This window comes from Colossoma macropomum, unplaced genomic scaffold, assembly GCF_904425465.1.
Source record: "Colossoma macropomum unplaced genomic scaffold, Colossoma_macropomum, whole genome shotgun sequence".
Classification (NCBI taxonomy): Eukaryota; Metazoa; Chordata; class Actinopteri; order Characiformes; family Serrasalmidae; genus Colossoma; species Colossoma macropomum.
The window spans coordinates 36,617-50,240 of NW_023495887.1; the positions used below are offsets into that span (position 1 = coordinate 36,617).

Here is a 13,624-nt window from a genome sequence, read left to right on the forward strand (position 1 = left end):
TATGCAGTGATAGAAAACATAGTAGCTCACAGAAGCTCTGGGTCTACATGCTGATAACTTGATAAAATAATTCTGTTGTTGCCAGCAAAGATGGTCATGTGTTTAAGCAAAATCCATCCCAATTGGCTCAAAAGTTGTATGAAAAAGGACATTTTCAATGTTTTTTTGAAGCAGTAATGCAAAACAATCTCAGAAGAGTAAGACTAAACACTGACCCTCCAAAACGAAATTCAGTAGATGGTCCTGAAAGTTACCCTCTAGGTGTTAAAGTGTCATATAAGCTTGTCATAAACAGTATTAAACAGCTAGTGATTATATAATGTTATTAAATACATCCTCCCCAAAGCTTAAAGTGCAACCTGCGCTTGATTAAATATAATGAAACATTAAAAAGTTTGTCAAATTGTATGAAATACCTTCAATTCAGTTGACATTATTTTAACAAGTGATTTGTGTTTCAAGGACGTTTCTGCACTGTACTTTCTTAAAAGAAATGAAATCGAACTAAAACATCTCAAAAACTATCTGAAGTCTCTATTGGCTGATACATCTAATGATCTGTATAAAATTAGTTTGTGTCTCAGGTTCTTGATTGGTGTTTGAAGTCAATGAGGAGGATCCATGCAAACTCATCTTCCTCTTATATGTGATGCTGAATCTCTGACTTCTACAAGACGCACTGCCTGATTCCACAGCTGTGAAATAAGAAAGATCTCTCAGCTATGGAGCTTATTGTGGATTTACTATTGATAATAATGTTTCTGCATGGTGAGCCCTGATCTTTATTGAATTGGTTTTATTTTATAGCAATATTGGATGTATTTATATATGTTTTATTTATTTATTTATTTATTTATTTATTTATTTATTTATTTATTTATTTATTTATTTCCACAGGCATTTTGTGCCAAACCTTTATCCAGTCTGAAGCTGTGGTTAAAAGACCTGGAGAGTCTCATAAACTGACCTGTACAGCATCTGGATACACATTCAGTAGCTATTGGGCAGGTGTGGTCAGACAGGCTCCTGGAAAAGGCTTGGAATGGGTTGCTACTATTGGAACATCCACCTCTCAAATCTACTATTCCCAGTCAGTCCAGGGAAGATTCACGATCTCCAGATCCGACTCCAGCAGTCAGCTGTACTTACAGATGAGCAGCCTGAAGAGTGAAGACACTGCTGTGTATTACTGTGCAAGAGAGTCACAGTGATAGAAAACAGTGACAGAGCTGTACAAAAACACTTCCTCATTCAGTTACAGAGGAAAACAAAGTGACTGACAGAGAAACTTACTGTTGTGAATGCATGAATTACTCTACTTTAGATAGATGTGAATTATGTTTAATTGCTTCAGGCTTGAATATAATTTATATTTTATAATTTCTACAACAAACACTTTGATGAAATTAAATATGTGAATTTGTTCATTAGGTGTTTTGTATGAGCACTATCAGTAATGAACCAACAGGTGGTGCTAAAGTTCATCAAATGAAGTAAAATAAACCAACTAGATCTAAACCAGTACATACTTGGACACAAAGCTTGAACAAAAAGTTAAAAAAGAAAACAGTCACATTTCAGTTTGAGAGTACAAAATCCATGATTTACAAATTCTTTAATTACTAAAACTGGTGAAAGTTAGTTGAGTATTAACAGTGTAAGGACAAGTATTAGGATTAAGTTTAGGTTTCAGGTTTTGGTCAGGTTTAAGTTCAGAGTTAGAACAAATTTCATTTAATATATATTTAGTTGGACGTTAATTAACCCTTTAAAATCCCAGGTTTATGACATTCTGAGGCCTATTAATCAGTAACTACAGGAACTTCAATATAAATTAGTGGAGTGATTCTTAGGTTATAAATGTGTGTAATAAAACATTGTGCCTGCTGGCAGGTCCTGTACTTTTAAGGGGTTAAAGACAAAGTGATCATCTATGGTAATCTTTCTAAATAAAGCGGAACCAAAATCTTGGTTGTACAATAATCGGTATATTATTATTCACACATCTTGAACATTTCATTTACAATAATGCTTTTTGGAGAAATCCATCAATTTAAAGTTCTTTGCAGAACAAAGCTGTTGTTCTTTGCTTCAAAGAACTCCTTTAGGCTCTATTTGGCCTCTGTTTTTTAGTGAGTGAAGCTGCTTTTAAAAGATGAAGAAATTCTGAGGTGAAAGGATGCAGTTTTTGAAGTCTGTAAGGAAAATTGAAAGAGAATTGTTAACTATGGTAATGTGTCAAATAGACTTTCTCCATAAAGAATCTCAGGCACTTTACATAAAGAGTGTCTACACTGTAAAAAGTGGCTCATCAGATCTACTTAAAAATGACTTCATGTGGTAAAAAGTAAATTAACTAGTTTTATTCAACCTAAATAAATACTTTGAATTAACGATTCTTTTTTTAGTTGAATAAAACTAGTTCAAGTAATTTTTAAGTAGATCTGATGAGCCACTTTTTACAGTGTATATGGACAGTAAATTACTCATAAATCTGCTATGAACAATCATCTGACTGAATCTTATTATGGTGGTGGGACTTATTGCATGAAGGAATTTTACAGGATCATAAAACTCATCCATTCCCTGTAGATGCTGGACAGACACATGAATGTAGGTGGACTACTTTGTATTGCATTTGAAAGATCCTGATAACATGCATTTCAGTCGGGTTAACTTCCATCAGTTTTGAGGTAAAGACAAAACAGAAATGTTTTAATCCTTAGAATAACAGTGCAACATTTAGCCTCAAAGAGTGTCAATTATACACAACAACCAATGCACAGTTACACGTGTGCCTTATCCAATAATATAGGTGAGGAAGAACATCACTAAAAATAAAACCTCTAAATCATTATTTACTCAGTGCTGCATCTAAACTGAGGATAAATGATGTTTTCCTCAACAATGTATCGACTGTTAAATTAACCATTCGATACAATTTTAAAGAAGATGCAGAGTAAAAGGAAGAAAGAATAACAAAGTGGAAAATGCAAATAATTAAGAAGAAACACATAATTAAAAAATATTAAAATTTAAAGTTAAAAATGTAGGCAAAATGTGTCAAAGCAGCAAGGTCATTTTTATTTTGGCTGTCTCAAAATGAGGCATTTCACTGAAAATATTATAGTTTTTCAAAATTAAAAATTAATAATTTTGTTTTGAAAAGATGTATCTCAGTGACATTACATAGTAGCCCAAATTAATATCATGTAAAACATATGCTTTATGAATGTCAATTTAAACATTCATGAACATGTTATGAAGTGTTTATGTAAGATGTTATGAATGTGTTATGTAGAAACCCTTCAAGTGTTACAGAAGAATCTCACCAATGTGCAGTTTATGATTTTAGATTCTGGAGGCACTTAAAATATACACGACTTGTTATTACCAGGATTTCACAACACTTATGAGTAATGTCAATTCACAGTAAAATACAGTATTTATTGATTTATTATGAAAAGAACTCATCATTATTTATCATAAAATCAATGTCATGTAATAAAATAGCAAATTATGGTGAGGTTAATATTGAGTTAAAAAAAGGTTTCAACATTTTATTTATAAAAAAAATAATTAATAAAGTATTTTTTTTCCTGATTATTCAGGTTTTGGTTTTTAAAATACTTTATTTTACACTGGATTTTTTTTTTTTATCATTGTTTAAATCCTGGAACACTGAAGTGTTTACAAAAACTGTATGGCCTACTGCAGTTGCTGCTTTTTGGTTATGCAAATTGTATGTTAAACTATCTGTAAAATGTTCTGATATTTTGTGAATATACAATGCAAAACAGTCAACAAATATGTGCAGTGATATTGGTTTAATCTGATATTTTACTTTATTTATGTTTTATAAATCTAGATATATTTAAATGTCATGTTTTATATGCGAATTTGCAGGAAGTGACTAGCTGCCGGATCACATTACATTTACAGTTGTTATGTAAAAATACAGAAATTTACTTTTATTTACAGACTATTACTGTTTGTGTGAATCTGTATACAGCGATTCAGTTGTTACAGTATACAGTTGCTGTTTCTCTGTTATTTACTGTTAATATGGTTCAGTAAATTACTATGAAAGTAATGCAAGTAGTAGCCAGTCATTTACTGACTAAGTAAATAAACTAAATAAATAAAACCTATTTTTTTTATTTATTTAGAAAAGCAATATTTTACATGAATTCAAACCTAAAACACTTTAAATCCAATTAAATCTTCCTAGCTCCACTTTATACAACAGAATCAGTTTATACTTTTATTTATTTACTTTGCAGGTCATTTTAATATAAGTTTTTAATAAAAGTTAATTTTGCAGTAGAGAAGTTTTGCTCCCTCAATAAGTCTTTTGTGCTGCACATGCTGAACCTCTCCGTATCATGAATGGCTGAGACTCTCATGCATCACTACATAAGCAAATACAAGCTCCCGCCCAGGATCTCTCTATTAACCTTTATTTAAGCTGTGGAGAACAGAGAAGATCCCACAGGTCCAACTTCAACACCAACCATGTTCTCTACATCTCTACTGCTCCTGCTGGCAGCTGCATCCTGTGAGTTACTCAGTAAACAACACATTTCAGTTCATAGATCATCTTTAATAAATGTTTATATATATCATAATGTTGTATTTTTGACCAACAGGTGTTCACTGTTATGAACAGACCCAGCCTGGTTCCAAAGTGGTCCGTCCAGGCCAGAGTCTGACCATCGACTGCAAGTTCTCACATTCTTATATAAGTGAGTACACAGGCTGGATCCGACAGCCTGCAAGAAAAGCTCTGGAGTGGATTGGAAATATCTATGGTGGTGGGAGCACAGACTACAGTGATAAACTGAAAAACAAGTTCAGCATCTCCAGAAACACTGGAACCAACACAATAACATTACAAGGACAGAATCTGCAGACTGAAGACACAGCTGTGTATTACTGTGCAAAAGGCTCACAGTGACACTAACTAATGAACACGGTTTACAAAAACCCAGAGCGGATACTCAAGACAACTAATCACCTGTTTCAGTCTGGTTGTTTATTGTTGGATTAAAATAAATGCAGCAAAATAGGGCCTGTATTTTCAACATATGAAAAAAATGCAAAATTATTGTTCTGGTAAAGTAAACATTTTGTGTATTTTTTCCTTCAGTTTCAGAAAAATGGGATGCAACTGTCACTGGGGCAGTGCCCCTCTTGTCACTGGGGTGGTACCCTCAATTGTACATCTCAGTACCTTTAATCAGGGAACATAGTTGTACCATAATCCAATAAAATTATATTTTCTAAGTTGTATAATTTTCAACCTCTTTCTGCAGGTCCGTTGGGGGTCTTTTAACCAGTATATTTCAAAATGATAAAAGTATACAATTCTGTAAAGAACTTGAACAGCCAAATTCACTGTAGAGTTGTTTTGGGATATCATCCCCCATGATTTTATTTAATTAACCTGTAAAAATGTGCAGTTGCTACTTTTTTGTTTAATATGAAGATTTACACATCAACAAAATGTGTGCAGAGATTCAGCAATGTTGACTGACATGTCATATAAACAAAATTATTCAAAAAGTACAAGAAAATGAAAAAGATGTGTCAAAAACAGAGATTTTTGCTCAATATTAAGTCCTCTGCTCAGGTCCTCTCTCCACACTGACTGTTTCTTTTACAGGTCTCCTCTCTAATATCCTGCTAACACAACACATAGTCATTCAATTAACAGCTAAAAAAGAAACAGTCTTTTAAAAATAAAAGATGATGCTAAACAATAGCATTGGGTTTTGATCATTTGTGTCCTAGTAAACATTTTTTGGAGGTTTGCAGAGTGACCAGAGGCTGATGGACCCTACAAAACATTGGAAAAGCTTTACATATAACATTGGCCTTGGTTTGGGCTGGTTTTAAAATTGGTGAATTTTAAAAATACTCTAAAACCTTAAACTTAGATTTATCATAAAAAGTAAACTAATCTACCTGCTTACAATTTAAAATTTTACTGAACTGCAAATGATGAGTTTACAGATGTTCAATGAACTTGAAATTAAAAACGGACAGTTTACTTTCTTTTATAAGTTCAAATTATTAGAAATTTCAGGCATTCATGCATTCTCTCTCTCTCTCTCTCTCTCTCTCTCTCTCTCTCTCTCTCTCTCTCGTGGGTGAATGCCAGCATAAATAAATGAAACCATAGATTATGAGGGTGATGTGTAATGGAGTCAGGGTGAAAAGGGATATGTTAACATTATAAGGTGATATTTTAACTTACTTTCACTTAGAAAATCAATAACATTTGATGGAGGATGTTCAAACTATGGCATACAATTGTAAAAGTATAACAATAAATAAATATACTGGTAATATAGGAACCACACTGAAGCTGTTTTCCATTCACTTTCTTCTGAACTTGTCCTCATTTAAACAGTCTGTAACATCTCAACTGTGAACTTTAAAAGGACCTCAGTTCATCTCATGTTTTATTTATGTTCCAGCAGGGGGCACCCTTTACTGACAAAAGCAATCCTGTCTGCTGTTCTCTTAATGTCAGAGAGAATCTGTTAATCTAACCAGCTCTGGATCCACAAACACCATGTTCCTCACGTCTTTACTGCTGCTGCTGATTGCAGGATGTGAGTCTGTTATCTCTCTCAATGAGGAACCAGATTAATGCAGTAAACTGACCAACCACATTTAACCTGCTGTGTCTTTGTGTCTCTGTTTAGGTGTCCACTCTCAGGTTGTTCTCACACAGTCTGAGAGGCCAGTAACAGTGGCTCCAGGTGGCTCGCACAAACTGACCTGTGCCTGCAGTGGATTCAGTGTGAGCAGCTACAGGATGCACTGGATCCGACAGGCTCCTGGAAAAGGACTGGAATGGATCATCGCTTATCATTCTGAGAGTTACAAAAGCTCAGCCCAGTCAGTTCAGGGCAGATTCACAGCATCCAAGGACAGCTCTAATCTCTACCTGCACATGAGTCAACTGAAGCCTGAAAACACTGCAGTGTATTTCTGTGCTAGAGACTCACTGTGGTGGGATTCCTATACGCAGATGTACAAAAACTAGAGGGCAAGATAAACAAAGGGAGGGTGAACTCTGCATCAGCTCAACCAAGAGAGAAATGGCAAGAAAACGCAACCTGTACAGAAGTTTTGAGAAATAATTGATATCAATTGAATAATGTAGTTTACTGTGCAAAGAGATTATCTTTATTTTTATTCCTTATAAAGATGACCATTAAGTTATTCATTGTGCAGGAGATGTTTCTGAGGAGTTTAGATATAAGGTCATCCACATGCATGAGGAAGGAGAAAGTCACAGGAATATAAGTAAAACAGCAGAAGTTAACAAAACTGCAGCAGAAATAACTAAAAGATGCAGAAAAAGTGAACTTCTAACAGCCATGTAAGACCTGGTAGACCACCAAACAGTCACTCCAAGATAAAAAATCACTTTTGCTTCATGTCTGAAATTAATCCTGAGAAAAAGAAAAAGACAAAACAAGATTGAGATTTACTGAAGTTTTGAAAAGAAGACAATGCAACTTCTAAGACTTTGGAGATGTGGAGGAATATTCATGCAAATGTCAATCAAAAACTGAAAACAAGTCCATTGTAAAGAATGGATGCTGGAATAAAGGCAGGAATACAGAAAGAAATACAAAGAAGTCAAAACTTAATGGACCCTAACTTTCCAAGGGTTTTATTTAATGTACATTATTCATTCCTGCACCTACATATATTAGTACTGATACTATTTCTATGTCAGTATTATTAGTTTGTGTGTCTCTGTTGCTCTTAGTGTGAAAAAAAAAAAAAATACATTTAAAACTGTCAGGTTCGGACAGAACTCGGACGCTCGCAGACCAGACTGAGGTAAAACAGCTTCATTAGCAGAAGGGGAATCCAAAATCAAAGTCAAACAGTCCAAGGTCAAAAGCCAGATCAGGAAAACAGTAATCATAGGGCCAATCCAACAAACAGAGTCCATAAACCAGAAGAGAAAGTTCAAACCAGAAAAGGCTAGTCTAAGGTGAAAGGTCAAAATAAACAAAGTAAAGATCATACATGGACAGACAAACTAACGTACTAGAAGGCTCAGTAATGCTCTGTGGAACAAAGACAATACTTTGCAATGAACAGACAAACTGAGGGGGTAAAAGTAGTATGTTAAACAGGTGACCTGAATCAATAATCAGGTGGGGAGTCACATGGGGTCATGTGATCTGGTGGGGCATTCTGGGAAATGGAGTCCAGAGTCTGAGAAGTGGTGACAGTGCGGCCGGAGGGAAGCGTGACAAAACACATCATTTCAGAGATTTGTCTTAATTTGCATATGGGGAGAGTACAGCAACATGGGAGGTGTACAGTTCATTGGATCAAGGGATGAACAGGGGTGGAGTTAGATATGAGAGGAATTAGAGTTGGAAATCATCTGGTTAAATATTCAGAATAGTGTTTTTCAGATAAGTGAATGAAATGTGCTCCCTTTGAATGTCCATTATCAATTAACTTACACTTTGTTGATGCTTCAAGGCAACGTTTCTAATACACTGTGTTTTTGGATATGTTGTCCAACCACAGCAACCGTCTAGCAACCATGAGAGACACCATAGAAACCACTTAGCAGTGCCCTATTAACAACCTAGCAACATCTGCTAATCACCTATCAACCCCTTAGAAACCAGCTGGAATGCTATAGCAACCATGATACCATCGAAACAACTACCTGCAATATAATATCAACTGCTCAAAAAACTGAGATATCATAGCAACTACTTTTCAACACCTTAGCAACCATATCCAATACCATAGCCCCTGCTAAGCAATCAGATAAAATGCCATAGAAAATAATAAGAAACACCACAGCAACAACCAAGAAACAACCTAGTGATACCAGGCAAATGCTTAAGTTGCACAATCACTCAGCATCTTCAGGAAACGCACTTTACTAGTTTAAATAAAAGTGTTGCTGCTCATATCTGTGGAAAGGTTGTTCTTAAGATTCACTGTATTAAACTAGTCACTAGATAAGCAAATACAAGTGCCCTCCCCTCCCGGATCTCTGTGTATTTATAAACTGAGGCACTCTCTATAAAGCTGTGGAGAACAGAGAAGATCCCACAGGTCCAACTTCAACACCAACCATGTTCTCTACATCTCTACTGCTCCTGCTGGCAGCTGCATCCTGTGAGTTACTCAGTAAACAACACATTTCACTCAGTCAGAATGCTGTGTGAGTCATGTTTATAGCTAAGATGAGACAATATTTTATAATAATGAATTTGTATTTTTGATCTACAGGTGTTCACTGTGAGGAACTGACTCAGCCTGGTTCCATGGTGGTCCGTCCAGGCCAGAGTCTGACCATCAACTGTAAGGTTTCATATTCAGTGACAAGCGATAGTACAGCTTGGATCCGGCAGCCTGCAGGAAAAGCTCTGGAGTGGATTGGAGTTATTGGTAGCAGTGGGGGCACAGACTACAGCGATAAACTGAAAAACAAGTTCAGCTTCTCCAGAGACACTGGAACCAACACAATAACATTACAAGGACAGAATCTGCAGACTGAAGACACAGCTGTGTATTACTGTGCAAAAAGCTCACAGTGACACTAACTAATGAACACGGCTTACAAAAACCCAGAGCCACTAATAAACTGTTTCAGTCTGGTTGCTCATAGTTAGATTAATATAAATTACAAAAAGTGCATAAAATGCAAAAAGCATGTCAGGATAGATGTCATATGCTGCCATGTTATCATTACCACTAATTGTCTTAACAGATGACATAATAACTGATATCATGACAGGACACAAGCTAATTGTGGTCAGTGTACTCTAGTTAGTTTTGATTACATCACTGCAGCAGCTTTAAAATATCTTAGCTTTACAATCTTAACAATTACTGTCAATGTAAACATGACAATTCTACATCACTCAACATAATCTGTCATGTCAAATCATGACAACGTATGATTGACATGTTCAGTGTTGGGAGCGTTTGCCAAATCATTGCTCCTTTATTTACCCATCCATAACTGTTACACATCCTTTCCTTTCAATTGTTCCTTCTCTATCCCTCCATTCTTCCATGAACTCCTATTACCACTTGCCCTGTTTAAGTTTATTTAATTAAAGTTCAAGTTCTAAATGAGTTAATATTTTTCATGAAGTGGTAGAATGTCTTACTTTCAACATATGATATGTGTTCTATGCTCTATTGTGAATATAATATGGGTCCAGGAGATTTACAGATCATTGCATTCTGGTTTTATTTACAATAATTCACATTTTACACAGTGTCCTAACTTTTTTGGAATTGGGGTTCTATTTACACAGTCACCTAAGCAGATGTGTGTTGGGGGAAACCAACTGAAACCACAAAAAAGAGCTAAAATGCTTCTTTGACTTCTTTGGTTAATAAGGCTAAAAGCACTAATGTTTTAGTGGGTGCTTTTACTTAGAGCTCTAATAATCACCCTGGTTTTAACTCCAAAAAACAATCTGACATCCACAGCTCAGTTCAGTGAGACGCAACCATTGCTGATCCATCAAAACTGAAGCTGCTGTTCTGTTGGTTGTCAAGAAACCATCATTTAAAAAGCTGCATAATTGGTTGTCACAAGGAAATACTGAGACTAAACAGACAGTGACCACAGTGTTCAGTTTTATTCAGTAATACATTCTTCTTTTGCAAACTAGATATGTTTCCACAGAAGAAGTCACTACATGTTCCTGCCTTGTTTGATAGCAGGTTTATAGGTTGGTTCATGATATCATCTTGTTAAAGTGGCATCTGCATTAATTAGTGGTTGTTAGTTAAGAAATGACCTAAGGATTTGTGGTGCAACCAAATTTAGTAATAAGATTGAAGTTTGAAGCTAACTAGTGTTGCCAAAAGACTTAGTAAAGACTTTGATCACAAATGTAATGATATACTTACACTAAACTGGTGCAGCCCAGCCTTGAATTCTGCTCTGAATGAGCTCAAGTTCTCACTGTGGGAAAAAGGCATCCAGCAGTAAAGGAAGCCTTGTGCATCTTTTATGCAGTGATAGAAAACATAGTAGCTCACAGAAGCTCTGGGTCTACATGCTGATAACTTGATAAAATAATTATATAGCAAGGATGTTCATGTGTTTAAGCAAAATCCCTCCTGATTGGCTCACCAGCTGTATGAAAAGGACATTTTCAAAGTTTTTTTGAAGTAGTAACGCAAAACAAACTAAGTACAGTCAGACTGAACACAGACCCTCCCTAAACTAATTCAGTAGATGGCCCTTAAAGTTTAAATACATCCTCCCCAAAGCTGAAAGTGCAACCTGGACTTGATTAAATATAATGAAACATTAAAAAGTTTGTCAAATTGTGCACTTGCTGAAAAAAGAAATTAAGTAATCAAACTAAAACATCTTACAAACTATTTAACGTCTCTATTGGCTGATGTATCTAATGATCCATGTATAATGAGTTTCTCAGGTTCTTTACTGGTGTTTGAAGTCAATGAGGAGGATCCATGCAAACTCATCTTCCTCTTATATATGATGCTGAATCTTTGACTTCTACAAGACGCACTGCCTGATTCCACAGCTGTGAAATAAGAAAGGTCTCTCAGCCATGGATCTTATTGTGAACCTGTTTTTGATAATAATGTCTCTGCATGGTGAGCCTCAGACTGTATTTGAACTGGTTTTATTTTATTGCAATATTGGATGTATTTATATATTTTTGTTTTTTTGTTTTTTTTCCACAGGCGTTCTGTGCCAAACCTTTATCCAGTCTGAAGCTGTGGTTAAAAGACCTGGAGATGCTCATAAACTGATCTGTACAGCATCTGGATTAACATTCAGTGGCTACTGGATAGTTGTGGTCAGACAGGCTCCTGGAAAAGGCATGGAATGGGTTGCTACCATTGGACCTGGTTCTCAGATGTACTATTCCCAGTCAGTCCAGGGAAGATTCAGGATCTCCAGATCTGACTCCAGCGGTCAGCTGCACTTAGAGATGTACAGCCTGAAGAGTGAAGACACTGCTGTGTATTACTGTGCAAGAGAGTCACAGTGATAGAAAACAGTGACAGAGCTGTACAAAAACACTTCCTCATTCAGTTACAGAGGAAAACAAAGAGACTCTGACAGAGAAACTTACTGTTGTGAATGCATGAATTACTGTACTTTAGATAGATGTGAATTATGAAAATGTTTAATTGCTTCATATTTGAACATAATTTATTCACAACAAACACCACTTGATGAAATTAAATATTTGAGTTTATTCATTAGTCTTTTTATATGAGCACTATCAGTAATGAACCAACAGGTGGAGCTAAAGTTCATCAAATTAAGTACAATAAACCGAGTAATTTTAAATTAGTACTTACTCGGACACAAAACTTGGACATAAAGTTCTAGAAAACATTTGAGTCACATTTCAGTTTGAGAGTACAATATAAATTATTTACAAATTCTGTAATTACTAAAAACTGGTGAAAATTAGTTGTTTATTAACACTGTTACGACTAGCATTAAGACTAAGTTTAGGTTTCAGGTTTTGGTTAGATTTAAATTTAGAGTTAGACACAAAATTCAGTTAATATATATTTAGTTGGATGTTAATTAATCCTTTAAAATCCCAGGTTTAGTATAGACTAAGGTTTATTATTCAGTAACTACGAAGACTTCAATGCAAATTAGTGGAGCTATTCTCAGGTTATAAGCATGTGTAATAAAACTCTATGCCTGCTGGCAGGCCCTGTACTTTTAAGGCACTAAATACAAAGTGAACATCTACAAAGCATCTACAGTAAACCTTCTAAATAAAGTGTAACAAAAATCTTGGTTTTACAGTAATCGGTATATTATTATTCACACATGTTGAACATTTCATTTACAATAATGCTTTGCATAAAATCTGCCAATTAAAAGGTCTTTGTGGAACAAAGCTGTTGTTCGTTGCTTCAAAGAACTCCTTTTGGCTCTATTGGGCCCCTATTTTTTAGTGAGTGAAGCTTTTTCTGGAAGATACAGAGATGCAGGGATGAAAGGATGAAAGGATTGAAGTCTTTAAGGATAATTGAATGAGAATTGTTAACTATGGTTGTGTGTCAAATAGACTTTCTCCATAAAGAATCACAGGCACTTTACATGAAGAGTGTCTACACTGTAAAAAGTGGCTCATCAGATCTACTTAAAAATGACTTCATGTGGTAAAAAGTAAATTAACTAGTTTTATTCAACCTAAATAAACACTCTGAATGAATGATTCAATCAATGTCGTTTTTTTAAGATGAATAAAACTAGTTTAATTGCTTGTTACTACATGAAGTCATTTTTTAAGGATATCTGATGAGCCACTTTTTACGGTGTATATGGACAGTAAATTACTCATAAATATGCTATGAACAATCCATTCCCTGTAGATGCTGGATAGACACATGAATGTAAGTGGACTACTTTGCATTGCAGTTGAAAGATCCTGATAACATACATTTCAGTCGGGTTAACTTCTATCAGTTTTGAGGTAAAGACAAAACAGAATGTATTAATCCTTAGAATAACAGTGCAACATTTAGCCTCAAAGAGTGTCAATTATACACAATATCCAATGCACAGTTACACGTGTGCCTTATCCAA

At 35.2% G+C, this 13,624-nt stretch overlaps 3 gene segments (V, D, J or C); all 3 read left to right on the plus strand.

The window, feature by feature from the left end:
• The first annotated feature begins 4,515 nt into the window (after window positions 1–4,515).
• On the plus strand, window positions 4,516–7,057 carry LOC118803320. The segment is given in 2 exon segments: window positions 4,516–4,558; window positions 6,714–7,057. Coding segments are annotated over 2 exon segments (387 nt in total).
• A 2,043-nt stretch (window positions 7,058–9,100) lies between these two features.
• Window positions 9,101–9,602, plus strand: LOC118803311. The segment is given in 2 exon segments: window positions 9,101–9,180; window positions 9,295–9,602. Coding segments are annotated over 2 exon segments (351 nt in total).
• Window positions 9,603–11,609: 2,007 nt separating this feature from the next.
• LOC118803321 lies at window positions 11,610–12,056 on the plus strand. The segment is given in 2 exon segments: window positions 11,610–11,655; window positions 11,746–12,056. Coding segments are annotated over 2 exon segments (357 nt in total).
• Window positions 12,057–13,624: the final 1,568 nt, after the last annotated feature.